General features: G+C 41.5%; 9 protein-coding genes across 16 annotated transcripts; 6 read left to right on the forward strand and 3 right to left on the reverse strand.

The window, feature by feature from the left end:
• Nucleotides 1–190: 190 nt before the first annotated feature.
• Nucleotides 191–5,360, forward strand: LOC115764587 (PAN2-PAN3 deadenylation complex catalytic subunit PAN2). 2 transcript variants are annotated; one of them, XM_030707738.1, is made up of 16 exons: nt 191–351; nt 487–680; nt 755–924; nt 1,069–2,224; nt 2,286–2,400; nt 2,463–2,584; nt 2,656–2,752; nt 2,813–2,869; nt 2,985–3,103; nt 3,157–3,333; nt 3,399–3,592; nt 3,652–4,222; nt 4,285–4,496; nt 4,557–4,778; nt 4,868–4,977; nt 5,036–5,360. In XM_030707738.1, the coding sequence occupies exons 1-16, from the start codon at nt 294–296 to the stop codon at nt 5,200–5,202; spliced, it is 3,741 nt and encodes a 1,246-aa protein (XP_030563598.1). In that variant the 5' UTR covers nt 191–293; the 3' UTR covers nt 5,203–5,360. The 2 variants fall into 2 exon arrangements, with proteins under 2 accessions (XP_030563598.1, XP_030563599.1); XM_030707739.1 differs by having other exon boundaries at nt 192–351; nt 2,816–2,869.
• Nucleotides 5,361–6,357: 997 nt separating this feature from the next.
• Nucleotides 6,358–7,490, forward strand: LOC115764461 (immune-induced peptides). The gene is made up of 4 exons (XM_030707501.1): nt 6,358–6,456; nt 6,529–6,744; nt 6,802–7,310; nt 7,371–7,490. The coding sequence occupies exons 1-4, from the start codon at nt 6,405–6,407 to the stop codon at nt 7,380–7,382; spliced, it is 789 nt and encodes a 262-aa protein (XP_030563361.1). The 5' UTR covers nt 6,358–6,404; the 3' UTR covers nt 7,383–7,490.
• Nucleotides 7,491–7,586: 96 nt separating this feature from the next.
• On the forward strand, nt 7,587–9,523 carry LOC115764462 (immune-induced peptides-like). Of its 2 annotated transcripts, none has more exons than XM_030707502.1 (3): nt 7,587–8,158; nt 8,222–8,437; nt 8,494–9,523. In XM_030707502.1, the coding sequence occupies exons 1-3, from the start codon at nt 8,071–8,073 to the stop codon at nt 8,787–8,789; spliced, it is 600 nt and encodes a 199-aa protein (XP_030563362.1). In that variant the 5' UTR covers nt 7,587–8,070; the 3' UTR covers nt 8,790–9,523. The 2 variants fall into 2 exon arrangements, with proteins under 2 accessions (XP_030563362.1, XP_030563363.1); XM_030707503.1 differs by having other exon boundaries at nt 8,225–8,437; nt 8,494–9,481.
• An 80-nt stretch (nt 9,524–9,603) lies between these two features.
• LOC115764460 (leucine-rich repeat-containing protein 1) lies at nt 9,604–10,923 on the forward strand. Its single transcript, XM_030707498.1, has 3 exons — nt 9,604–9,882; nt 9,948–10,532; nt 10,640–10,923. The coding sequence occupies exons 1-3, from the start codon at nt 9,703–9,705 to the stop codon at nt 10,892–10,894; spliced, it is 1,020 nt and encodes a 339-aa protein (XP_030563358.1). The 5' UTR covers nt 9,604–9,702; the 3' UTR covers nt 10,895–10,923.
• LOC115764463 (mitochondrial import inner membrane translocase subunit Tim10) lies at nt 10,899–11,467 on the reverse strand. The gene is made up of 2 exons (XM_030707504.1): nt 11,229–11,467; nt 10,899–11,159 (listed from the first exon to the last, which is right to left on the reverse strand). The coding sequence occupies exons 1-2, from the start codon at nt 11,377–11,379 to the stop codon at nt 11,032–11,034; spliced, it is 279 nt and encodes a 92-aa protein (XP_030563364.1). The 5' UTR covers nt 11,380–11,467; the 3' UTR covers nt 10,899–11,031.
• On the reverse strand, nt 11,445–11,743 carry LOC115764464. Its single transcript, XM_030707505.1, has 2 exons — nt 11,685–11,743; nt 11,445–11,618 (listed from the first exon to the last, which is right to left on the reverse strand). Exons 1-2 carry the CDS (start codon nt 11,720–11,722, stop codon nt 11,465–11,467), a joined length of 192 nt encoding a protein of 63 aa, XP_030563365.1. The 5' UTR covers nt 11,723–11,743; the 3' UTR covers nt 11,445–11,464.
• A 214-nt stretch (nt 11,744–11,957) lies between these two features.
• On the reverse strand, nt 11,958–15,014 carry LOC115764573 (golgin subfamily A member 1). Its single transcript, XM_030707711.1, has 6 exons — nt 14,688–15,014; nt 13,832–14,617; nt 13,677–13,775; nt 12,951–13,364; nt 12,554–12,793; nt 11,958–12,498 (listed from the first exon to the last, which is right to left on the reverse strand). The coding sequence occupies exons 1-6, from the start codon at nt 14,871–14,873 to the stop codon at nt 12,376–12,378; spliced, it is 1,848 nt and encodes a 615-aa protein (XP_030563571.1). The 5' UTR covers nt 14,874–15,014; the 3' UTR covers nt 11,958–12,375.
• A 262-nt stretch (nt 15,015–15,276) lies between these two features.
• LOC115764572 (centrosomin) lies at nt 15,277–26,848 on the forward strand. 6 transcript variants are annotated; one of them, XM_030707706.1, is made up of 9 exons: nt 15,277–15,522; nt 20,786–20,829; nt 21,320–21,690; nt 21,751–21,828; nt 21,918–22,121; nt 23,617–23,805; nt 23,870–25,904; nt 25,962–26,035; nt 26,751–26,848. In XM_030707706.1, the coding sequence occupies exons 1-9, from the start codon at nt 15,329–15,331 to the stop codon at nt 26,784–26,786; spliced, it is 3,225 nt and encodes a 1,074-aa protein (XP_030563566.1). In that variant the 5' UTR covers nt 15,277–15,328; the 3' UTR covers nt 26,787–26,848. The 6 variants fall into 6 exon arrangements, with proteins under 6 accessions (XP_030563566.1, XP_030563563.1, XP_030563564.1 ...); XM_030707703.1 differs by lacking the exon at nt 26,751–26,848 and having other exon boundaries at nt 15,278–15,522; nt 25,962–26,721; XM_030707704.1 differs by lacking the exon at nt 26,751–26,848 and having other exon boundaries at nt 15,278–15,522; nt 25,965–26,720.
• LOC115764574 (lysozyme 1) lies at nt 19,567–20,736 on the forward strand. The gene has a single exon (XM_030707712.1). The coding sequence runs from the start codon at nt 19,977–19,979 to the stop codon at nt 20,487–20,489; it is 513 nt and encodes a 170-aa protein (XP_030563572.1). The 5' UTR covers nt 19,567–19,976; the 3' UTR covers nt 20,490–20,736.
• Nucleotides 26,849–27,060: the final 212 nt, after the last annotated feature.

Below are 27,060 nucleotides of genomic sequence, written 5' to 3' on the forward strand. Positions count from 1 at the left end.
TAAGATATTGGTTTGCCCTAAATTTTGAATAAATAGTTTGGACTGCCCCGAATCGTAGTTATCTCATTAGCTCTGTTCTATTTAAAATGTATATAATTTGCTTAAAATTAAATTAATATTTTTTGGAATTCGAAATATCGATGTTAATATTGCTACGACATATCGATAACTTTTTGATACTAAACAATGATGAGTCGTGAGCATAAATATATATACGCAACAACAACTGATGCAAATAGAACTTGTTAAATATAATAATAATAAACAATAGATAAAGAGTGTTCATATTGCAAATGGATTACGTTTATTGTGGCGGCACCGATCAAATCGGTGCGTCCGAAGACATTTTAAGTACGTCAACCAATATACACATAAAATTGTATTTGTATTTGTCTGTACAACGCATATGTATCATGTATTTTGCCAACTTTCTCCATTTTTATTGAAATATACATATACATGTATTATATTTTATATTTGCTTAAGGTGTTTACGATACAGGGCCCCCGCGTAACTCTGAGCATTATTCACCAAGTTTCAATGGCTTCAATATTGGTTCCAGCGATGCCGACTACGTCGCTAGCCCAATTCCAATTCTTGCTGACGGCGGGGAAAATTTTGGCGTCTCGACTGTAGCCTTCGATGACTATGAAGAATTGCTTTGGATGGGAAATCAAGGTGTAAGCAGCATCTGTTTAAACTTAAGTCTGCCCTCTGCTTTGATCAAAAACTTCTTTTAATATACTTTTTACAGGGACATGTTACCTCGTACTACACGAGCTCCCTGCAAAAATACACCTCCTTCCAAGTACACGCCAGCGATATAGTGCGACAAATAATTACCATCGATTCGGGAGTTCTAGTATTAACACAGACTTCACTGCGACACCAGATACGTCGAGGATTGCCAAAGTTTACGCACAAGTGAGGGTTTAACACAATTCCTTTTCATACCTGTGCAAAACGATATGTATACCAAATTTCTGCAAGAGTCTTTAATCTTCGGCAACCCGAAGACAACGGTTCTGTTCTTTTGTAACACTTATGTATAAATATTTTACCAACCAGATCCAATAACATGGTGGAAATGGTGTGCATGCTGCAGTTATCCCCGCATCGTTTAGTCATGGCTGGCTTGCAGGAGGAGCTCATAGATTTCGATATGCGCAGTCTGAAGGAGACGCGGTTGGAGCATGTCGGATCCGCTGGATGTACGGTGTTGCGAAAGAACTCCCGGTATCTATTTGCAGGTGACCAATTTGGCACAGTCACACTAAGAGATTTGAACACCCTAAGCGTGGAGCATACAATCAAAACGCATACAAATAGTCTCTCAGATTTTGATGTGCAGGGCAATTATCTTATATCGTGTGGTTATAGTGGCAGGCAAAATAATTTGGCAATCGATCGTTTTCTGATGGTCTACGATTTGCGTATGTTGCGACTGATATCACCCATACAAGTTCTGATTGATCCGCAAATGCTGAAGTTTTTGCCATCGCTTACATCCCGTCTCGCTGTCGTGTCCAGCTATGGACAATTTCAGCTGGTTGACACTGTGGAGCTGAGCGAGCCACGCGTATCCATGTACCAAATTAATACGAATGGCAGCCAATGCTTGAGTTTCGACATCAGCTCCTCATCGCAAGCTATGGCCTTTGGCGATCAATCGGGTCATATAAATACAATTGCCTCCATACAAACGCCACAGCCACAGTTTAATGCGTTCTCGAGAAACACTGAGTTTGCGGACGTTGTGCCACAGTTGCCAATGGTACCATTTACAGACACAAATTTTCCACTGTCATCGGTTATGCTGCCGCATTTGACGACAGGCACGCGTTGGTTTTCTGATTGGCCAGAGGACCTGTTGCGCTATGGTTATCATCGCCCAAAGACCATAGATCCAGATGTGCTTAATAGTATGAAAATGCAAGGACCCATTGGATATTCACCGAATCCACGAACCGCACGACGAAATCAAATACCCTACTTCCTTATTGACCAGGGACAGAGCGGTGGCGGTAATGCGAATGCAAATGGCAACACGACGGCTACAAAAACCGAGAGCGGCGTTAAAATCATACCCAGGCGATATCGTAAAGTGGAATTGAAATATAGCAAACTGGGTACGCAAGATTTTGATTTCGAACAGCATAATCAAACTTGCTTCGCCGGACTCGAAGCTACCTTGCCCAATTCCTATTGCAATGCCATGCTACAGGTAAGCTAGCCCTAATTGAATTGCTAACCAGAAAATTGATTTAAACCTACTTTCCCATTAGATCTTGTACTTTACGGAACCTTTACGAATGAAGCTAATTGGACACACGTGCTCCAAGGAGTTTTGCTTATCCTGCGAACTGGGTTTCCTCTTTCATATGCTGGACAAAAGCACTGGTTGGTTTTAGTACGCATACAAGTAAATGGCTATTAGATGATGTACGCAAAACTTATTTTAGCTTCAACTCCTTGCCAAGCCAGCAATTTTCTGCGCTCGTTTCGCACAGTGCCTGAAGCATCTGCTTTAGGCTTGATTTTATCTGATCGATCGTCAAATGTTAATCTAATTACACTAATTCAGGCAAGCATTGAAATTTATATCCGCATTGGGAAAGCAAATTAAGTGTGCATTATGAACTTTTTTATTTACAGAACTGGAATCGGTTTATATTGCATCAAATGCATTATGAAATTCTGGATTCTGGCAAAAACTCTGGCTTGAATGGTCCTCAAAGTGCATTATTTGTCGGTAAATGTTTATTACTTTGTATTTCAATTATAATTGGTTTCTCACCAAGTTATATTTTAGCAGAAAGTATGTGCACAGAAAGTAACACGGCTACTGAGTTATATGAATCAATCTCTGGTCAGTAACTGCTCTTAAGAAGTCCCCTAAAGCAATGTATACTTTTTACAGTTTTAAGATTAAGTGTAGCTCGTGCATGCTTTTATGTTCAAATTTAATCATTTCCATCTTACAGACGAAAGCACAAAGGAGGAGGAACGGGAACGTTGTAAAATAAACGCCGAAACGGATATAAGTAAAATTTTTGGAACTAAACAGATATGCATAAACAGATGTATCAAGTGTCAGGCAGAGGTGAATATTAAAATTATAAAATACAATTAATTCTATAAATAACATTTTAACAGAAATCAAAAGAAAATATTTTGCTGGCTTGCAACTTATCATACCCCACGCATATAAAGGACAATGAGCAGCACTTTGATTTTGGTAACATTTTGAAGCGATCTTTGAGCTCTGAAAAAAATATTCAAGCCTTCTGTGAGAGCTGTAAGAAGTTTTCGCCAACGAATCAGAGCGTTAAGGTAACACATCGATTAATATAAATTTCGTATTAAGCCATTAAATTGAATTTTTATTTCTCGACTAGGTTACATCGCTGCCGCAAGTATTGGCGATCAACTGTGGGCTAAACAATGAAAAGGATATTAGCTTCTTGAAACGCCAGCTTAATCGTAACAACGATCGACCAACTGCTGAGGCAGCATCCTTAAGTACCAGCAAGCCGTGCCGTTATGGCATCAACTGCTCGCGTAGTGATTGCCATTTTATGCATCCGGATAGGTGAGTGATTAATTCTTTGTGTATAAAGAATTATAAATTAATGTTTTCTATCTATATAGAAAATCTCCTTCACACACAAATCAGCCAAGCAATGTCAACAGCTCACCAAGTGCGCGTCAAAAATCCTGGTTCCCACTGGCCTTCAACATGGGCATCAGTGAGACAGGTGAGCTGAGCGTGCTATCACCCACACACGCTTCCAAAACGGAACAGGAGTCGGAAGATGAGGAGCTAATGCAGCAGCAACAACAGCAAACGCTGCCCAAGGATCACATCCAACGAATGTATGCCCTCCATGCAGTTGTCTGTCAAATTGACGATGGCACCCAGAAGAATTTGGTGTCCCTAATAAATGTGCGCCAAAAATATCATACTATGAAGGCGACTACCTCGGATGCAATCGATGAGACGCAGTCGCAGTGGTATATTTTCAATGATTTTAGCATTTCACCTGTTTCACCACAAGAATCTGTTTGGTTCACGTTGGATTGGAAGGTGCCGTGTGTGCTGTTTTATCGCAGTGTAGAGGATGAAACAGACGCAACTCCAACCGTGGGAGAGCCCGCTACTGTAACAGCCACACAAACCAACGATTCAGCCAGCAATACTCCAACCAATCCATTCTTGCAAGTAAGAGTATTGACCACATAAACTAGATAACACCATTTTATTAATTCTTTAAATGCTTATAGGACATCTTAAACCCGATACCAAAAAAACCCGGCACTGATGCAACCTTGCGACCACTGCAATCAAATGAGATGCCGCAGGCAGGCGACTTAATCGCCATGGATGCGGAATTTGTAACATTAAACCCGGAGGAAAACGAAATACGGCCGGATGGCAAAACGGCGACCATAAAACCCTGTCATATGAGTGTGGCGCGTATATCCTGTATTCGTGGGCAAGTTTGTGTGCGCAGTGTCCAAGAGGATCAATTACTTAATATCTTATTTAATATTAGGCAAGGCCCTGATGAAGGTGTACCATTCATAGATGATTACATTTCGACACAAGAGAAGGTTGTCGATTACCTTACACAATTTTCTGGCATTAAACCCGGCGACCTCGATGCTAACTTTAGTAATAAACGTTTGACTGCCTTGAAGTATTCGTATCAGAAATTAAAGTTTCTTGTCGATATTGGCGTCATATTTGTGGGTCATGGCTTAAAGAATGATTTCAGGTAATTTGAATATACATAACATGTAATTTGAATATATATATATATAACATGTGAGATATAAGATTTGATCGAATTTGTTATCTTTAAAGGGTCATTAATATATACGTACCATCCGATCAAATCATCGACACGGTGCACCTGTTTCATCTTCCCCATCATCGCATGGTTTCATTGCGCTTTTTGGCTTGGCATTTTTTGGGTAAGTTCCACAATTTGACAGGGTTTTACCACTCATTATTCACATTCAATTTTGATAGGCACAAAAATACAATCTGAAACGCATGACTCCATTGAGGATGCTCGCACAACCCTTCAGCTATACAAACATTATTTGCAATTGCAAGCAGAGAAGAAATTTACGCTAGCATTGAAAAATCTATACGATCGTGGTAAACAGCTGCAGTGGAAGGTGCCGGAGGATTAAGAATTATTGGTACCATCCGCTGGTTAACGATAGTTAAAGCCAGTACAAATGCTAGACCGGCCACCTAGATTGCAAATTTTTTAAATGTTGTATTTGAAAAAAGAATTCCATTTAGTTTTAAGCTCAATATCGTCTGGACAGACATGCCCACAATAAAATCAAATCTAATATATATTTTCATTAATAGTCTGTGTTATGTCTTAAACCAAGCAATACGTAATTTGTTATACCCTGTACTCATTATTAGGTAATAATGGGTATATTGGTATATGAGCTGTGCCTAATAAGCATAAATTCTATATAAATTATGAAAGTCCTGAAATTTAATCAATTCCACATTAAAAATTGCGAATTGCTTTAAAAGGGTATTTTCGAGTCGAATACTCTTGTTTGTTTCAGGGATTGCTTGGGCAAGTGGTTCGGTTCAAAGTTCGGTTCACTTGAATGTTCCTGGAATTCCAGGTTCACATTGGTTCGGCTTAAACTCTGCATCCCTGATTTAAATAAAAAACGTATACAAGAAAAACATTGAAGCTTATTGTAAAACTCGTTTGTAATGCTTATTAAGTGGAGGTTACTTTTTGTTATTGCCTATTTTACGAGCATGATTTGTATTCAATTATAATACACACACACACACACACACACACACAAACTCGCACACACACACACACATATGCATACATATATGCGTATTTACTAATATGCATGCTGTGCATTGAATCGATTTGATCTGGCGTAGATTAATTCAACTTGTTCGTTCGTTGGGTATTGCCCGGGCCATTATTCTGTGTAATCAGAACTAGAAGCTATTGAAAACAAACAATGTGATCTTATTATAAACATGTACTATGTGCATATGCGCCTGAGTTTGATGGGAACGTAAGGTGAGCGCCAGTTTAAATAGTCATATTTATCCATTTTACTGGGGTCAAATCTGGCAGATGGAAGTCTTGGAAGTGTCACAGATGCAAAGTGCCAATATATGAGATATGTTAGCTCAAAGGCAAGTAGATGTTATTAGCGGTTAGCTGGGACTGGCAGCCTCTGAATTTCCCGAGCCCGATCTGTGCTTATCAAACCGAATGTCGTCGTCTGGGGAAATTTTCTGCCGATTAGCACCTTCCGAGACTCTTGCTATAAATACTGGAGAAGCACGGCGCTTATAGCATTCAAAACAGATCAGTTGTGGAATAGGCAACATGGGGTCACAAGCGATGTTTGGATTGAGCTGCGTGCTCTTGCTTTGTGCTGGTAATTAAATATCAATATCAACGCGCTAGCTTTTTCCAATTAAATTAACATTATATTGAATTCCGCCTACAGCGGCTAGCGCACAAAAAACCTATGACGGGCGCAATGGTCCGCACGTATTTGGAACACCTGGCCAGCAGGTATATATACGCGGTCAAAATGAAGGCAGCTACCAGGTGCCTGGTGTGGCTGGCACGTTCCAGAACACGCCCGGAAGTGGATCGCACAGCTATACCGACGAGCGGGGCAACACCTATGTACATAATAAGAATGGCGCCGGCCAGCCAGGTAAATTCCATTATCAGCTTCAACCTCATTAATGGCTGCAAAGTCATAACCTTTTAGCTACCCACAGCATAAGTGGACCGGACCTAGTGGCCCAGCGCAGACCGGCAGCTAATGCATATCGTGGTCGCCGAGGCGTCGTAGTGAGCCGTCCGGATCGCGTTGTCGCCAGCGGCGGTGGTCAAGTCTATGTTGGCCGCAGTAGCCGGGACATTCACGTTGCTCGCCCGGATCGCACAGTCGACTATGGCGGCCCTGGCGGTGACTTTGTTATACAACGAGCCCGCCGCAGCCCCCAGTCTGGGCACGTGAGCCGTCCGGATGGACGCTCTGTTAGCTATGGCGAAGGCGGCTTCGTTGCCACTGGCAACGATGGCCGCACTGTCGCCCACTCCCGTCAAAGACGCGCTCGCGTCCAAGGTGACAACTTTGTGGCACGCGATGATCAAGCTGGAGTCTGGAACGATGGTGTCTCTGTTTGGAAGCGCCCGGATGGACGCACAGTTAGCATTGACAGAAATGGCAACGTCATCACCTCAGGCAGCCCCAATGGACGTGGTCCACAACGCGTAAGTGATATATAACATAGCTAACAAATAGAAAATATTAGCTAATTTACTTCTTTGCAGTATTCCGGTTAATCCTAGATGGAGCGACAATCGTACCCAAAAATCGAAATGTATAAAGTAGGGAAGTAATTATTATTGCTGAGTTAACTCCTAAATGAAATAAATAAGTAGAAAACTATATATATTCTGTTTTTATAATTGAATTTATTATTTTAAAAACGAATCTTTAGTTCAGACTTAAGCCGGGTCAAAACCAGTTTGCGGTCTTTGAAATAATCAATGCTTATTGTAGAACCTTTGCATTTCATGTTAAGTGCAGGCTGCTGGTATTTATTGTCAACTTTACAAGCAAGATTTGTATTTAATTAAAAGCAATACATATAGTGTTTTCTGAGAACTAATTAACATGACCTGTCGTACATTGATTAAAGTTATTTTTTCATTCTGTGTAATTCTGAGCATGTTTTTTGAAATCTATAAGATCGTTAAGTAAGCGCCTGTTAAGTCGCGTTAAATAGTGTTATTTTTCAGTTTTGTTGTTGCATGTCAAATTTAGCAGATAGCTAGAAAAAGTCACAGGTGAGAGGTGGTGAAAATTAATATACATATGTAAATGGAATATATGGAAGTTGTCAGCTTAAAGACAAGTTTGCATTGAATGGGGATTTTCCGAATTTCCCGAGCCCGATCAAGCCGAATGTCGTCGTCTGAGATCTGGAACTTCGCTTCCGATTGGCGCCCGCTGAGATTCTTGGTATAAATGTTGAAAGAGCTTTCCGGCCAGATCATTCGCGGAATAGGCAACATGGAATCACAAGCAATACTTGGATTGAGCTTGCTTTGTATCGGTAATTAAACTGATTTGCATTCTTGCCTTTTTAATTTACATCAACATTCGATTCCGCCTGCAGCAGTCGGTGCACAAAGCACTTACGATGGAAGCAGTGGTCCGCACGTGCTCAGTGCATCTAGCCAGCCGGTTTTAATACGCGGTCAAAATGAAGTTAGCTACCAGGTGCCTAGTGTGGCTGGCACGTTCCAGAACACGCCTGGGAGTGGATCGCACAGCTACACCGACGAGCGGGGCAACACCTATGTGCATAATATGAATGGTGCCGGCAATTCAGGTGAATCCCATGATAAGCATGAACACCATTTGTGAATACCATATCCATGCCCTCAGCTACTCAGCACAATCGTGATCCCACAGTCCGGGCTTATCGGGGCACTCGCAGCGTAGTTGTGAGTCGTCCTAATCGTGATGTTGCGAAACTCGAGCCTAGTTTCGGCTCTAGCTCCGCTCATTCCGAACGAGAGTGTTTCGATGTGGAAAAGCCCAGAACGAAGAAATCAAGTGAATCCGTCCAAATCGCTGAAGATGGCAAAATAATTAAGTCAAGCGAATATCTAGTCGAGATCGAACGAGTGTGTCTTGAACTCTATTATACCAACACAGACCTGTACATAAATTCTAAGTAATTTGTAAAGCCACCAAAAAATTACCCGGCGTTGCATGTGGCACTAAAATACATACGTTTCTTTGTCAACTTTACAATTCGTAACATATTCAATTCGATTTTCTTTATTAACAACGTTTTTTCTCTTTTCAAATAAAGTGAAAGGTCAATTATAAAAAAATGCAATGCTTTCATACAAAAGTTGACCCTCACATTCCTCAATTTGAGACACAAAAGAAAGCATTTCTAAAAATCCCAGTTTTCTAGCCCTTACCGTTGGGAAAAGCCGGCTAGGAAAATGTTATGGCTGAGCTAATTAGCTTACTGTTAAATCGAATATTGTCAAATTGAATGCATGCTCAGATATGTATGTGGTTATACTTGAACTAATTATTAATAAAGAATCCAACCGATGCACAATACCTTATTTGTTTGCCAGCAAATAAATTGAGAGATAACCCGGCACATTGAATCAGGTTGCTAAATGATCTCTTAATTGTAGCTGACATTGATTTCAACTCTAAGTCAATGATGAAATATGAGCACAATAAAAAACCCGCAGAGTCCAATTAGTCTCTCAAGCCGGACCCTATAGCTATGAATTATTTGTTCACCTATATAGTGAGGGTATATTACTTTCGGTGCCATCAAATTTGCGCTGTTATTGCAATTTTGTTTGGCGAGCAACTCAATTTTAAATTTAGAAACCCAGGACTGTGTTGTGTATGCAAATGCCAGAGGGTTCTATACTATAGATTCTATATAGATATATATATATGTGTAGATGACTAGACAAAATGATTTGTACTGGCATTTTAGTTTGTCGCCCAGCCTGTGCTTCGAAAATGTATTATAGATTTGGAAAATATTCGTCCTAAATTGTAACTGTCGGAGACAATTCTCGAGTACTGAGGAGAAACAACGGAAAGCCAGAGATGGACGCAGTTTGCCATTTTTTTCGCACCAATTATATATTGGCCAACTGTGAGGATGTGATATGCAAGAAAGCGTTTTCCTTAAATCTATCGCATTACCAAATGGCCGAGCTACCAGATATTATCGAGCATTGTGAAACGCTGATGAAGCTATTTCTAAATCAGAATAAACTAACTAAGGTAGGCCAATGGCAAAGAGATGTGTGTACAAAATGAATATATGTATCTACTTATAAAATATACAGGTGCCATCCAGTCTAGGCAACTTGATGCGCTTGCAGGTCTTGGCGCTGGACTACAACAAGCTGGATGAATTTCCCGCGTGCATCTGTCAATTGGTCAGATTGAAATTCCTGAATGTCAGCTGCAACAATATAAGTCGCTTGCCGCCGGAACTGGGACATCTCACTGCTCTGGAAACATTCTGGTGCAATAATACGGGATTGCGCAGGCTGCCAACGGAAGTCTCCAATTGCGAGCGCCTGCAAACGCTGGGTGTACGTGGCAATCGTTTGCGCAAGCTTCCCGATGCACTGGGCAAGCTGGCAGAACTGCGCTGGTTTACGGCGGAGAGCAATGAGCTTGGCGAGCTACCAGAAACATTTGGATTACTGCAAAATTTAATACATCTAAATCTGAAGGGCAATCGTCTGAATCGTCTGCCATGCATGCTAATTACCATGCCCAATTTGAAATTCGTTTTCCTCAATGAAAATCGTATTGAACTAATTCCCGATCGCGCTGAGCTGGAGCAACTGCGTTTTCTGCGTATGCTCAATTTATCAAAGAATCCAATTAGCACGCTACCTGCGCTGCAGGAACTGGCGCAGGTTAGTTTTATAATTGGACAAATCCCGCTCAGTATCTAACATAATAACATTATGTTACACAAAAGTTAGTCTTGATTTGTTACATACGAATAATTTGTGCTTTGCAGAACCAGGCAAACATCTATGTGGAGTCGGTGATTGAGCTGCTGCCCGAAGCTGGAGTCACGGCGAACGGGTTAAGTGCCAATGCCAATGTAGAAGAAGAACCAAATGCGCAGCAGGAGCAGGAGTCCTCATCGGATTGGGCTAATAGTGCACGCACCAGCCAATTGGATAGTTCGGATGAGAGCAACTTGGAGAATACCATTGAGGATTTGAGCGTTATGCTGCCTGAAATGTCTCGTTTTGTGACAACATTTTAAGATATTTCAAATAGAATTGTTGCGTACTATGTTTATTTGTGTTTGTGTGTGTGTGCCTGTCGTGGTGTGTGTAAAACGTAACAATTGAAATGCGCTTTGGCTTGGGTCAATGTGACCAAATCCTAGAAACTTAAAATTTAACTAGACATTTTCTTGATCAGCTCCTCGTCCTGCATGGACATGGCAGTTAGCTTCTTGCCAATCTTTTCATGTATGTCCAAATATTTTGCAACGCATCTGTCGATGCAAACCATTTCGCCTTTGCCTACAAACAGCAAATTTGTTGATTATTATAATTAGAAATGGAAATGCTTTCCTATGAATTAAAGCTCACCCAATTCTGACTCGCCGTAGCGCGGCGGGATGCACTTCTTGTGACAGGCGTTTGTCATGCGGTTATATAAATCCGACATCATTTCAATTTCCATTTCTTGCATCAGCTGCAATTTTGCCTGGTCGGCCACGCTTATTTGTGGCATAGCCATTTTTGTTATGTATTATATGTAGTTGCTAATGTAAGTTGGTTATAAATATATATATTTTTTATTTGATTGTATTTGCAGTTGTTTTCTAGTCGAAGCGCCTGTCCGAAATTGTATGATCGTAATCACCGTGGTTTGCCTTTTTCATGCGCTCTCGCACACGTAATGTCTCGAATCTGCGGCCTTCTACTGATCTTTTTGACAATACAAATGCATACACTCCACCAACGGTTAAAAATGCCCTAATGAACACACAATTTTAATTTTAGGTAACAACGTGTTTTTTCTAATGCACGTATTTTACAAACCAACAAACAGCAATTCGCCCAGCGTTTCCAAGCGGCATTGTCAATAGACACAGTGTGACTGTGCCTATTGACACATATGGAAATACCTAAATTTCCTCACAAAAATACCAAGTTCAGAAAATACCATTACTGTGAAGTTTTACGATAACACGAGTTATCGATATTAAATTTTCGCGGCTAAATATGCGCGTGTGCTGTTGCTTTTTAACTTCAAATTAACTTGAAGCAAATTTTATTTAATTCAACTGGTAAGTGTTGCATTAAGAATAGGCTTTTATTGACAGTGCATCACAAACCGTTCTAATTGTATGTATGTACGAATATGTTCATGGTTATGTGTAAAATGTACTGTGTAAAAATGTTACTATATATTTTTAACAAATAATGAGATTAATAAACAAAAAACATAATTAAATCAACAATATAATTACCACAGTATAACTGACGCGTATAGAATGTCGTCATTTTTCGAAGCAATACATTTGTAATTTTTTTTGGTAAGATATTAGATGTATACAGAAATTTTAAAAATCACAATGTAATTCAATGTAATATGTACATAGTACAAATGGCTCACAATGAAAAACTAAATTATATATGAATGTAGGAATGTATGTGTATATGTACATATGAATGTACCTAATTATTGCACATGAAAATGCATGCATTTATCACTTGTCATCGATCGAGTTTAACTGGGTTTCACGCCAAACCAGCTCATTTTCCAATTAAGCGTATCGTGCAGCAGTTTCTCTTCCTCCGGAGAAAGCTGCAACAGCGTGGAAACGGCTCGCACCAGATGACGCGCTTCGACCTGCAAGAAGAGTTTACTTTAAAATACTTTTACGGATATTAAACTCAATCCATACCTCTCTGCTTGTCAAGAACTTGACGATGACATGTTTTAGATACTTAAAATTTACTTCATCCATAATTATGCAATTGGGTTTGTTGTCCGATTGAAAGCTCTCAATTGGTGCATTGGAAATTCTAAAGGCGGGTATAACTTGGTCCGTATCAACATCAATGGTAGCTGTTTGCGAGCTTCGAAATTCTTTTTGCAAGGTCTTTTTAAGGTCTCCCAAACGCTGATTTAACGTTTTTATTGTCTGCATAAGAGATATGACAATGTGTTTAGTGAACTTAGTAATATGAAGATATAAACACCACAGAATGCACAGGCTACCTTTATAGCTAAGTTCTTCTTCGATGCTTTAACTTAGAATTATAATCAACATATGAGATAAATCCCTTGGATACGCTCACCTTATTCTTTTCAGCAATTTCTCGTTGTGTCAGCTCGTATTTTGCCTGATCCATTGCATTCTGTTGGGCCGCATCGTTGAGTAGCTGCAAGGCTTGACGTGCCTCTTGCACATCCTTCTCCAGTTGCTTGTTCTTGTCGAGCAAATCATTGGATTCGGTTTGCTCCATGCGCAGCTCCTTCTTCAGCAGCTCTTCGCTCTGGGAGATCTCCGCGTTGCGCAGCAAGGCAGTCAGTTTCTCCTCGCGCTCAACTTCCAATTTCATTTGTGTGTCGCCTAAAAGATCTTGTTTCTCGGTAATTTGTGTGCGCAGCTTTTGAGCGACTTGCTCAGCATTTTTCACATATTCACTGAATCTTTCGTCAGCGGTATCAAGTCGCATTTTGAGATCTTTTGTTTCAGCTGCCAGTGTTTCCTAAGTTTAAATTTAGTTGAAATAAGTTGTAACATTTGTTTTTGGTTGTAAACCATAAAAGCAGTTTAATAGAAAAAGGATAGTTTCTTGGATTATAATACAGATTGTTAAATAAGAAGAAATGCAACAAAGTATAAAATACATATTATCATTGTATGAAACAATTGCGAGGAAAGTGTTAATTTACTTGCTAATAGAATTTGTTAGTTATATAAATAATTATTCATGCCATTAATAAATGTGTATTACGTGTGTGTGTATGTATGTTTGTGTGTGCCACTGCTAACCGCCAACGTCAGAAGGGATACTCACGGATTTGTTGCGCTCAAATAGAATTTGCTGCTCATTCTCTTCGCGGCATTCTTTTAATGAAATGTTCAGCTCGTTGAGTTCATCTTCCAATAGTTTAATCTATATGCAAACAGTTGAATGAAACATCTCTAGTAAGTTAAATATGGTGTGTTTACCTTATCGTCTCGTTGTTTGATCTCACTGTTGGCTTTTTCCAGCTCGAATGCGACTTGCTTTCGATTTTCTATGGCATCGTCGCGCGCTTTGAGCGCCTTTCGCTTTTCGGTGGTCTCCTCGGCCACCTGTTGGGACAGGCGACTCACTTGCTTCTCTAGCGCAAAGTTCTGGCCACTCCACGAGCTCTTGATGTCGGCTAACTGCAAATGCGCCTCCTCGAGATGCTGCTCCAACAATTTATGCTCCTGCACAAGTGCCTGCACTTGCTGTTCGGTATTCAGTTGGGGCAAAGCTTCCAGACGCGCTTCCTCAATAATTCTCATACGCATTTTCATGTTGCGATTATCCTCCTGCACGGCAGCCAGAGTTGTAGTTAAATGGTTCTTCTCCTGCTGTGTGGCATGGCGCAACTGCTCCAGTTCATCGCGCAAATCCTCAGCAATGGGCTCAATGGAGCGCAATCGTTCCAGCTCCTGGTTAAAATTCTCAATCTGCTGCTGATACTGGCGTATGGCATTCATATGATCAACGGCTTCCTGCTCGCGAAAGCCGAGCAAACTTTTCAGCTTGTCAATTTCAATTTGCTGCAGATTTTGTATCTTTTCCTGTTCCTCGCAATAGATATCCTTTTGGGTCTGAGCGACTCGAACGCTTTCCAATAGAATCTCATTTGTCTTATCCACTCGTGTCTTCTCCTCCTGCAATTTTTGTAAACTTTGACTCAGGCAGCTAACTCTGGACGCGAGCTCATTGCATTGGCTTCGTAGCTGGCACAGTTGTTCGGACTAGAATATAAACAGATGTTTCTCAGTATTATTATTAAATATATAAATGTTGTGTTTGCTTTGACCTCACCTCGCTGTAGACTCCGCCACCGCCCACATCATCAGCTACGTTGGAATTAATGCTCACACGTCGACTGCGTATGCGATAATTATTATTGTTGTTGTTGTTGGTGTGTCGTTGATGCGTCTGGGTTGCCGACGTGGACACATCTTCTCCAGTTTCTTCCTTAATTTTGTTTTTAAGCGTTGCAAACATTTTTTGTTGCCTGCGTGCCGTTGGCTATTGTAATTTTTAGACTCAACTAAGCGTATTCAGTTTATCGCGATGCGGCACACCAGCGTTACGGCTACTTGGTTTTATATCATTGCTCCAATTAGGGTATTTCTTGTGCATGTGCTTATCAATGAAATGTAAATGTAAATCTATTTAAATTTGCAGTCTATATATGTTGCTTCTTCTTTTTATAGCACTACGTGCAAGTGGAGCTTGCCACTTTGTTATGTTCTTAAGTCTGGCAACACAATAGTTGAAAGTTGCCACCTATGTAGCGTACATCGCGACTTATCGATAACAATAAAAAACAGACGCCAAAAAACATCTGAGGCGAGCGCGCTAAATTCTTATAATTGTTTAATATAATATTTGAATAGTTAAGTTTAAAGCAGATATTTTAATTTACAGCCTGGGAATATTAAGACGAGCTAACAAAAATGGAGCAGGATTATTCCAAACAAACGCCGCGTGACTTTTGTGACAGTGACGGCGTTTGTACCTCCTCCTTAAAGGAAATTTCATTGATAGAAACTGTGACCAGTTTCCTAGAAGAAAACGGAGCTGCAAACGTCGATCCAAGGGTTTTAAAAGACTTAGCCGAGGCGCTGTCGAAACGTATCAGCATAGACGAGTGAGTACTAATTAAATATGTTCTTATTGTCCGTGCGTTTGTGATTGTTGTGTGTATGTGTGTGTTGTAGCTGCGTCTTTGAAGTTCTGTTTGGCAGTGCAATTTTGCAAGTGCAACGCACACTTTGGCTTTGATCCAAAACTATATTTGGATTCATAAAAATGAAAGCAGCACATTTCTATTTACTAATGACAATACTCAACCATCCGCATCTGAGCACAAAGTGAGCAAAACTGCATCAGAAGATCAAATGCAGTGCGTACGCGCTCAGCGGCAGGTCCCAGATGAACTCCCCTCACTCGCTGGTGAGAATATATGTACACATGATGTATGTACATAACCCACCCCATTTTGTGGGAGAGCCAAACCCAACACAGCCACATTGGTCATATGGTGGGTGAGCAGCGAGCGCGCTCCGGAAAAAAGTAGCAACATCTGCCGTGCATTTGTGTGAGTTTTGCTGAGCGCATTTTCCTTGCGGAGCGAACAAACATACGGTTGGATGAGATGAACGGATGATGCTTGCCGTTTGGGGGTTTTCTCTCACGTTATCTTGATGCGCATTTTCAGTACTATTCTGGCTTTCGGTTCAATTAGACATATGTATATGAAGAGAACCATAATTCTAGTATTTTCAATTGTATTTTTGTTCGTTTGTTGTGATTGTGATTCGCTTAACGCCTATCAGTCTTTCTTTTTGCGAAATACATATAAGCAAACAAATAAGCATACACTGCGGTTCGCGTTAAAATAAATATATACATTCGAGCGTACACATATATGCGTATATGTATGTGCAAGTATGCAGCAACAAAAGTGAGAATTATATATATTTGTTTTTTTAATCACTGTGTGCTATATGTGTAGATAAAAATTGTCGAATATGCTCGATGAATGCTCTCGAACAGTGTAAAAAGACAATATTCTTATATAAATTACAGACGTGTCTATATGCATGTACATGACTGTGTGCATGAGCATGTGTGTGTGCATAAATTACGGGTACGCGCCTCGTCTTGTTGTTGATTTCCTTTGTCGCTGTTGTTGTTGTTGCTGCTGCATCTAAATTTAGTAGTGGAAAAATATAGCACAGCATCTTATGGATATATGTACATACATATAATATTAATAACTGCGTATTATCATGCTCGATAAGTCGAGCAAATATGTTTACAGGGAACGCTCTGTAAAGCGTACTTCTAGATGTTCAGTCCTGCACATAAAAAAACATCACAAAAAATCGAAAAATTAAAACTAATATTAACAATTTAACTAGTTTAGTATTCAAAAAAGCAAAGTATTCTCGCTTAAATTTCATTTTCATACAAAAAGAGTTTCGAAAAAATATGTATAAAATGTAAACGGCTTTTGTAGATGTTCACCCAGGTAAGCTGTCCGTCAGTAGAGCTTTCACTGTATATACAAGTAGGAGGATATATGTACTTGTGTTTAAGTGGCAAGTTGTTCAGTTTATATGCACACGTTTGCGGCTGTTTGACCTTTGTTTGAACCCCTCACCCCGCTTGCATTGTGCCGTTATAATGCCCTCAGGTTACGCTTTGCACCACCACCACGATTCAGCTAAGAGTACAGTTTCCTTTATTAACGCTAGTTTTATCCCTCTAATGTCTGTACATCGATATGTGCATATTTAGTTACACAAATGCACATCCGTTTTTTCACAGTGCACGGCTTTTCAAAATGAGTTCAGTTTTGTACACGAAGACGCATTCATTTATGGGCAAGCGTCACAATCAAGTATCTTGTTTACGTTCTAGCTTCAAGCCCCAACTAATAGGGGGACCCGGGCGGGAAATCGTTTTTAGACTGCATTTTCATCGTCTTTTGGCGCCAATTGTTGTTAATTATTTTCAGGGCCTTATAATGTTAGACATATGCTACATTCAACTGACGGCTATTTGCTAATTGTTCAGGTAGTGAGCCTCCCGAACAGGACACATGTGGCACATGCAACAGCTGTTGCAACTACAGTTTTCTCTCGCAAACTGCAACACATAGCACTTGGTACCAGAAGGCAACTTAGATCCCATTAAGTATATACATATATATATATGCATATCAATTTATCGTTCTTAACAGATGCATGTGAGGAAGGTAAATTGCATCTTTATCTTTATCTTAGCCCCTTTATCAGTAGCCCGTGAAACTATATCGTTCTGCATTGCAAACTTCAACTGTATAGACACATGTGCATCCTTATGTGGGTCACAATTTGAGCACCTGTTGTGTGCCGAAAGTGGAGCTTTGCTACTCCAAAATCTGCACATATGTTCGGCAGCTGTGTGTGCCCCCATTGATTACCACTGGAAACCGTTGTAACCATAGCTATGTCGGGTCAAAACAAAGCGTAACAGCAACGATTTCAGGCCGACAAAATTATTTCACAGCATAAGCTGCATTTGGTATTTGTGTTTTTGCTCAATTCCCAAAATAATTCATATTGAAGAGGCCCTCACGTGAAATGCGTGGCCCACATGTGTCGCCGGGGCTGCGTCCGGTCCGGTTCGCAAATTTGCAAGCAAACCAAAAAAAAAATAATAGAAACAAGATACATATCTAGCGTAGTCTTGGATGCAGCAGATGCCCCAAAAATATACCCTTCCCAGATAAATATATACGCATGTGTGCAGCTATGTGGCGCTCCTGAGTGATGTGATGCGCCATCATTTCGGGGACATTTGCTTACCCAAAACATGCGCCATGGCTGGCAGCAGAAAGTTGGCGCGCCAATGACTCATCGACGCATAGGACGTGCTACATACATATCTAAGTGTGTGTGTGTGTGTACGTATGCGGTGTAACCCCAGAGTAATTATATACCTGCACTGAAGTTGCATTTATAGACTGGTGTGCCGCAAGTTATTTAGGATAAGCACAATAGCAGCAACAACAACAACAACAGCAAAAGTAAAAACAAACAACGAGATGACGCATTCGTTTCGACTTTAACTAAATCAAAGTCATATTTGTACCGTCAGTATATTCAATGTACTGGAGTGAAGAATACCTAAAACTGAAGCTGCATATTAATGCCAAGAATCAAAAAACAATATAATGGCGGGCCTATATCGCACAAACTCTATGATCAGCACAAATGAATCCCCAAGATCGCCATTTAAACGGTTCTCAGTTTGTGCTGGAGCTGGGGCCACTTTTTGGTAAGTTTCTTCAAGTCAAATAAATATATATAGTAGTATGTTTAAAGATTAGATTGCGCGGGTTTTGAATTTCTTTCAGTTTGCTAAAGTAAACTGCATTTATATCAAGTTTAGATAGCGCGCATTTCTGCTTGCTTCTATGCATTTGAAACCTTAAAAACAATTCTATCTTCTTGTCAGGCCGAGAAAGTTTATTTAAAAATGATTTGCTTATTGAATCGAATAGATTGTCGTCATTTTACATTAATCGACTTAAATGACATCAGAAGCACAATTTATTTGAAAAAAGACAAAAAAAAAAATAGATAGGAGTGCCATTTCTATTCTACTACAGAATTTACACGCTTCACTTAACTCTAGTCCAAATTTTCGGCTGCTCGTATAAATGTACTAGCTACTTATTTGCATGTCATATGTATGTACATTTGAAACCATCTGTCGCTGGGTTTTGCTTTAAACACGAAAGACTTGAATTCATGAAAATCGCATAGAACGGCGATGTGTCCGCTCTTTTTTAAATATATCTTCCACAAACAATTGCACTTAAACTCTCTCAATTTGAACCGATATATTCTCTTTTTCCTCTCTTGTAAATATATCTTTCACAAACTCTCTTTTACTCTCTCATACTTGATCTCACTCTTTCCTCGCTCTAACTCTCTTTCACACAAGTTCCTACTTTGTCTTCTCTTACATTTGCACTCTTGCGTTCATTCCCGTGTTCACTTATCAATATCACATAAAGGTGCGATATAAGCCCGCGTATGATCGAGTACAGAGCTTAGTAATCGGTATCTTTTCGTCGAGCAGTTAAAATATTATACGTTTTATTATAAGACTTATCAAATATGTTTGTTTGTATGTACAAGCCATGTTGATAAACTAGCAGTTAATAATAGGTGCTTGAGGCAGCATTAAAACAATTCAAACCTGTTTAAATTGACCTCCAGACTAGAGATGGATGCGTGATTGAAAAGTGAATGCAAATGTGTAAGCCCTAAAGGGCTAGAAAATATTTGAAATTGTGTTTAGGGCACAGAGCCGTAAAGTGTAGGAACTTGTAATATGGCAATAGAACAGAAGATATCATGAATTTCATGGAATCGGCCGAAATATGTTTGTTTCGTGTTGAATCAGACTGTCACGGCTTGACCGACCACCTCTACTGCACGCCGTGGAATACAGGTGTTGTGACTTATCCAGCTGGTTGCTCAGTTAAATCGTGCTTGAAAGCTGGCCGGATAACTGTCGCTCATAGCAGGAAAAATAGTTAAAATGGATAAGTTCGCCCTGGGCATGTGGATGTGCCTGCTGGTGCTATCACCCATGTTGGCGATACGTCTGACGCCTTGCGATTTGGCCGGACAACTTTATATATTGGACGTGCCCAAAACGGAACTTGCCCAATGGCTGTGCATAGCCGAGTTCGAGAGTCGCTTCAACACACACGTTGTCGGACAGGGCAACTCGGATGGCTCGAGGGACTATGGTCTCTTTCAGATTAGCGATCGCTTCTGGTGTGCGCCCCCAAAGGCAACGCCCTACCACGCTTTCAATGGCTGCAATGTGAACTGCACAGAGCTCTTGAGCGATAATATCACGACGGCTGTGCACTGTGCCCGGCTTATCAAGAAGCAGCAGGGCTGGACGGCCTGGTCTGTCTACGAGGAGTTCTGCAATGGAACCCTCTCGGATGCCGAAAACTGTTTCCAACCGGAAACCACAGAAACGACTGTGACGCCTGATCCGGAAATAGAAACCACGACTGTCGTAACGGAAATGGATTGAGCACCTATTTCGTGCGGATTGATCACTGCCAATGGACAACATTTATTGTAAACTTCTAGACTATATATATTAAAGTACTAGCTGGTGTTACCCGGCTTTGCCCGAGCCAATTGTTTTTCTTTTAATTATCACGTCGCTTCCACTTCTTTTCTGATCCAGTTGGTTTTTTGATATTCGTATTGAATCCATTTGATTGAATCCTGGCAAATTGGAGTTTATATTGATCCTGTTGGAGGTATTACCTCCTGCTACGTGTTTTCCAGTTTTAATCAAGTTTGATGGTTTTTTATTTGCAGCACAAGTCCCGGCGGTATTCACGATGTAACCATGGAAAATTCATGTAAGTATAGAAGAAAAAATAACATTTACTTTTTAGCTGCCGAATGTGAAATACCCTGGCACACAATCCCGATTTCAGCAGAGACTATCAAATTAATTTTACAAGCTTATCGAGTAGACTTTGTTTTGAGGGCATCATGTTTTCGTTCTGGATTTTCTGTCCAACTTTTCTTTTGACATTTTGGGGCAACTATTTATTTGGCTTGCCTGAGCTACTTGTCCGTGTGTATTATGTCAACACACACATCTATTTTATTAGAGTTTAGTTTGGAAACACACCCGTAAATACTATATGCAAGTCAGTCACTCAGTTTCCTTTTATATATTTTTTTATTTATTGCCGGAATGGGCAAAAACGGCATACTATCAGCGGTCTCGCCACGGACATCGACGACAAATGGCTTACGCATGTTTGATGGTTATACGAACGATTCATGGGTTTGAGACAAGTTGCTAGATTAAATTAACGATATTTCTCTGTCTTTTTGTAGATACCAGCTTCGATGCAGCGCGTGCACCGGGAGGTATTCATTCGCCGATGCAGGGTCGGTCCGTGCGCGAGCTAGAGGAGCAGATGTCGACACTGCGCAAGGAGAACTTCAATTTGAAGCTGCGAATTTACTTTATGGAGGAGGGTCAGCATGGCGCACGTGGCGGCAAAAATGCCGCCGAATCCCCCTCTAAGCAGCTCATAGATTCTAAAATTGAAATCGAAATACTACGGAAGCGAGTGGAAGAGAAGACCGAACTCTTAAAGGATGCGGCTCGAGCTATATCACAGCACGAGGAGATGCAAAAGAAGGCTGACATGGAGAGTCAGGCGATGATTGAGCAAATGCAGCAATACATAAATCAGTTAGAGGTAAGTCTCATAATTTTCCATTTTAAATTGAAAGGGAATTCACGATTTCTCTTGGAGCAGGCAGCCGCCACGCAGAAGGCAACCAAAAAGTCAATTGATACGCTGAATGCTGAAAAATTGAAGACTTTGGAAGCAGAGGTTAGTCTTAGTTTTCCACGTCGGCCCTTGACGTTAGCTTAAAATCCAACTGTATATAAATATATTAATGTGAATTCCGCCCCAAACAGGTGCTTAAGTTGGAGAACGAACTGCTCGAAGCCGATTTGCGGGAGACGGAGTCTAGGCGTCAACAGGAGCTCTTGACAAATGATCTAGCCGAACGCCAGGAGACGCTGGTCGCATGCGAAGCCAAGATTGAGGAGCTGGCAATTAAAAATGCCAAATTGGTTGAGCAGATTGAAAAGCAGACGGAAATTGAGCAGCTAGCAAATGTAAGTAAAATAGTTTGTAGTGTATATAAATCATAGTGTTTGCGTGAGTTGGTTTTCGGACCTGGTGGAAGCCACGTGAGATGAGGATTGATAAGTGGTTTGAACTCTTAGCAAACGATAAGTCGCCAGAAGCTCGATTTAAGCGCCTCTTTAGCGGGAAGTGAACGTCTACTCAGGGAGCTAAAAGACGCCGAGCAAGAAATCCAGCGCAAGAATATGTGGGTAGTCGAGGCGGTGACCATATTGAACGTTCAGCGCAAGACAATAAATGTGATGGAAGTAAGTAGTATGTGCAACGAGCAGGGAAACGGTGTGATACCTAATCGAAACTTCCCGCAAACAAGGACCTGATCAGTGATAAGGACCTTGCGCACAGGCGTCTATATCTACGGCTTCTTGAATACGAGAGCGTCATTAGAAAACAGAGCTGCGAGGTTGATATGGTGCGACGCGAAAAGCAATTCTATCAGGATCTGAGCAATAAATTGCAATATACGGATAGACTGCATTGCTTGGAACGGATTGCCATTGTACAGCCGATGCGTTTTGATAAATTTCAAAGTTGTTTTCAAAGTTGTGCCAGCAGTTGTTCGCATCGTTCCAACTTTTCAGCGATCAGCGTATTGCTTGGCAATCAGGATCTCTCCGGCGCCAGTCACGTCAGGCGTTTATATTTCTCAATGCCAGAGGTGAACCATTTGAACAAAAATTCTGTGGTGTATATCAACTCAATCCCCTCCCCGATCCGCAGCATTGCAGGGCAGCTCCAATGCCATTATCCGTTGCCGCACCTAGTACGGCCTTTTACAACTATTCGTTGCCGCCGTTCAATGGATTGCGTGAGCTGCTGTGCCGATGGTGCTGGTGCTCCACGCACCATCCAAACTGATGTTCCTACCTTGCCAAATAGCTGCACTGTACTGCAATGCGACATTCTGTGTTTCCAGACAGAGGCGCGCATCACTGTGTCTGCCTGCTCCGGCCACCGTGCTGATGTCTACCTTGTCTCTGAAATGCAGCATGGCTCAACTGGACAGTGCACTATTCACTCTGATGATCTGATGAGAATATACACACCATACGCCGGCCGTCGCAATTTTGTTTCTATTTATGTCGAGTTCAACATTGTTAGCATAGAGTGTCAACATATTCGCTGGTAGTTATGCAAAAATTTCTCGTTATTAAATACTTACAAATGTAATTCAAATAAAAAGAACAAAAAATAGTGGGCATAATTTGACATGTGCAGAGATCGATATCAGATGGCTATTAAGCGTTCATTTTTGAAAATCAGTTCCAACGATTTTCCACCATAGGTGAATTGTATGAAATCGGCGAAACATGTTAACCTTTCAATTTAAGTGTGTGCTTAAGGTGCAGCTTCTACAACCTATGTTTTGGTCTATGCACTGACCATACGTCGGCGCCGTTTTATAAACATAGATATGGAGTATATATATAGACTAATAATCTTTGTATTTAAATATACTTTCAGCCCCATCAAGAGCTGCGCACACAATTGGCCGACAAGATCTGCGAGTTGCAGGACGCCGAGGAGAAACTGGTTGAAAGGGAGCGAGTGCACGAACAGGCCTGTCGCACCATTCAGAAGCTGATGCAAAAACTCAGCAGCCAGGAGAAGGAAATCAACCGAATGAAACAGCAGCAGCAGCAGGCGCATACGGTATATAGAAATGCCAACTAGATGCCTTAAAGGCCATTTATATTAAATATGTATTTTTTTACAGAGTAAATCAAGCGCGGAGTCCTCGCCCGGCAAACGGTTGCATTCGCTGAGCGACAGCGAGTCCTGTGCCGTAGACATTTCGCGCAGCCTGAAGCAGCGCTATGAAAAACAAATTGCGGATCAGGATGAGCTAATCAAGCAGCTGCAGGCGGATGTTAAAAAGAAGACGGCCAATTTGCAGAATCTCGTCAACAAGGAGCTGTGGGAAAAGAATCGCGAAGTTGAGCGCCTGACCAAGTTGGTGAGCAGCAGTCAGCAGCAACAGTCCGTGGAACACTCAGGCGATGATTCCACAGTTGGCGCCGATTCCCAGCAATCCTTTTCGGAGGCAGAATTCGCTAAAGCTCTCAAACGCAACAAATTGCTTCAGCGCAAGGTTGATGTGCTGCTACAACGTCTGGATGGTGCGCAGCAGGACAGCGAACTTATTGGACAGCTGCGTCAGGAGCTACAAACCATGAAGTTGGATGTGGAGAATGCCAACAAGTGGCGTCTGGAGTGTGCGGACGTATGCAGCGTGCTGACCAATCGTTTGGAAGAGCTAGCTGGCTTCCTCAATTCGCTGCTCAAGCACAAGGATGTGCTGGGCGTGTTGGCAGCGGATCGTCGGCATGCTATGCGCCGCGCGGTGGATCGCAGCTTAGACTTGTCCAAGAGCTTGAATATGACACTGTCCATAACTGGTGTTTCCCTTGCTGATCAGAGTCTAGCGCAACTTAGCAAACTCTCGGAAATATTGTACACTGAGGCGGATGAGTGCAATCATACGTACAATTCGCACGAGGATCTACAGGGAGCAAAGACGGAGAACAAGGCGTTGAAATCAGAGCGAAAAGAACGACGCTCGCTGCCCCTGCCGCAACAACAGCCAGATAATCAAAGCGAATCGGAAGCCTGGTCCGAGCCCGATCGTAAGGTATCTTTGGCGCGCATCGGTCTGGAAGACACATCGAACAGCATGGTGGGCGAGCAACATCTGAGCGAATCGGATAGTGAGGGTCACGCATGTTCGGCCAATACGCTTAAGCAGGAGCGCAGTCGCCACAGCGAACGCATCAGCCAGCTGGAGGCGCTAATAGCCCAGCGAGATGAGCGCATACTGCAGGCCCAATGTCAACTGGTGGACGCGGACAACCGCTTCAAGCAGGAGCAGCTGCGTGTCATTGAATTAACTCAACAGCTGGAACAGCTGCGTGCACAAAACGAGACGCTGCACGCGGATCTGCGTGCGATTGGCAGCCAAGAGGATCAGGAAATTGCCGAGTTGCAATCTCGAATTGAACTCAAGACGCAGCAGTTGGAACAGCTGCAAATGATGCACAATACGCTGCAGGCGGATGCACAAATCTCAGAGCTTGAGCTGCAGGAAGCGCAAAAGAAAATACTGGAAATGGAAAATGAATATAAGACAGCGCTCGCTGAAGCACGCAACGAGCTGGCGCAATTCAAGTTGGAGGCGTCACAACGTTTCGAGGCACAGCAGCGTCTGCATCAGGAGGCATTGGAACGCGACTGGATTGCGGTGTCCAAGCATGAGGAGCTTAAGTGCCAGCTGCTCGACGTGCAACGTTCGCTGGAGTTCTATCAGGACAACGAAAAGGAGCTGAAGCAGACGCTCGTTGAAAATGAGTTGGCAGCGCGTTCGCTTAAAAAAGAATTGGATGAAAGCACGCTGCAGGCTTCCAAGGCTATCATGGAGCGCACCAAGGCCTACAATGACAAATTGCAGCTGGAGAAACGGCTGGAAGAGCTTAAGGTTCAATTAGTACAGCTGCAGGAGGAGCAACGGCAGCATCAGTGCCCACAGCCCAGCGATGTCTCCCAGTCCGGCTACACGTCCGAGGAGGTGCCGCTGCGTGTGGCTCACCAGAGAGCCGGCCGCATTAATAATCCCTCGCCGGATCTGGGCATAGAGAGTGATACTGGTCGTGTCCTGAGCGTCGAGCTATCCAATGCGCAGCGCACCTTGCTTAAGACGGTGGAGCTAGGTGAGCATAATTCGCAGCAAGCCGCTGATATTTTGGACGAGAAGGAGGGTAAGTGTGTGAAGCGCACAATACTGTACAAAAATAAAGAAGATTTCCCTGTGACAGCAGACCTTTCACCCGACACAGAGGCTGTTGCATCGAGTACTGGGGAGCTGCCGCCCATCCACGACTGCGCCAAGGTAGAGCAAGAAAATGCCGATTTACGGCGTAAACTAATACGCACCAAGCGCGCATTTGAAGACACCTATGAAAAGTTACGTGTGGTTAACAAAGCTAAAGCACAAGTCGAGAAGGACATTAAAAATCAAATACTTAAGACGCACAATGTACTGCGAAATGTTCGCTCGAATATGGAGAATGTGTTATAACAATTGATTTGATTTGATTTGATTATCATTTTCGAGTGGGCTCACAAATACCATTGATTTCTTACAATTTCCTCTTTCATTTTTACTAATTTTCTTGTTTCTTTTAAATGTTCTTGTAAATGTCTGTATATAAGGCACGAAAGCAACGAGTTATTAATACTTGCATTTTTTCAAAAGACTGTGTATAATAAAAATATATATAATGTATATGTAACAAAATGCAAGTTTCCACCAACTGCACCTAACTGGTATTAAGTTAACCAGACACACATACACACATTCGTTCATATTGAATGACCTTAAAATACATAGTTAATTAAGAGCATTACTAACCGATTCTGAACAGTATCATAAACACATATAGCTCGCTAGAAATAACCCTTGGATAACCCTGATGCCGAATGCCATTTCTTGCCATATCAAACTAAATGTTCTGTAACAAATAAAAGACTAAACATAATATTTTGCTTGAATTAATATTAATCTCTTTTTTATCCTCAATTTTGGTATGAATTTTCGTTTTCAGTTAACAATTGGAACGGATATTGAAATAATACTATGATTTATTTGTTTTGAATTAATTTTTCTGCTGTACAATTTGTATAATCTGTAAAGATAATAGACCTAAGCGTTTTGTACCATTATGCAATAGAATAAAATACATTTGTAGTTCGTTTTAAAAATTGGTTCGTAATTGGTATTTACGGTATTCGCGGGTCGGTCGTTTAAATGATAACATTTACGTATTTTGTATTTGGCGTTGCCAGATGTTTGTCTTTGTGGCCCAGAATCTAAAAAGATTTTAGCACTTGTAGGGCTTCTGTTAAGTAGCATAA

Source organism: Drosophila novamexicana, unplaced genomic scaffold, assembly GCF_003285875.2.
Source record: "Drosophila novamexicana strain 15010-1031.04,08,12 unplaced genomic scaffold, DnovRS2.1 tig00000858-arrow-arrow-pilon, whole genome shotgun sequence".
Classification (NCBI taxonomy): Eukaryota; Metazoa; Arthropoda; class Insecta; order Diptera; family Drosophilidae; genus Drosophila; species Drosophila novamexicana.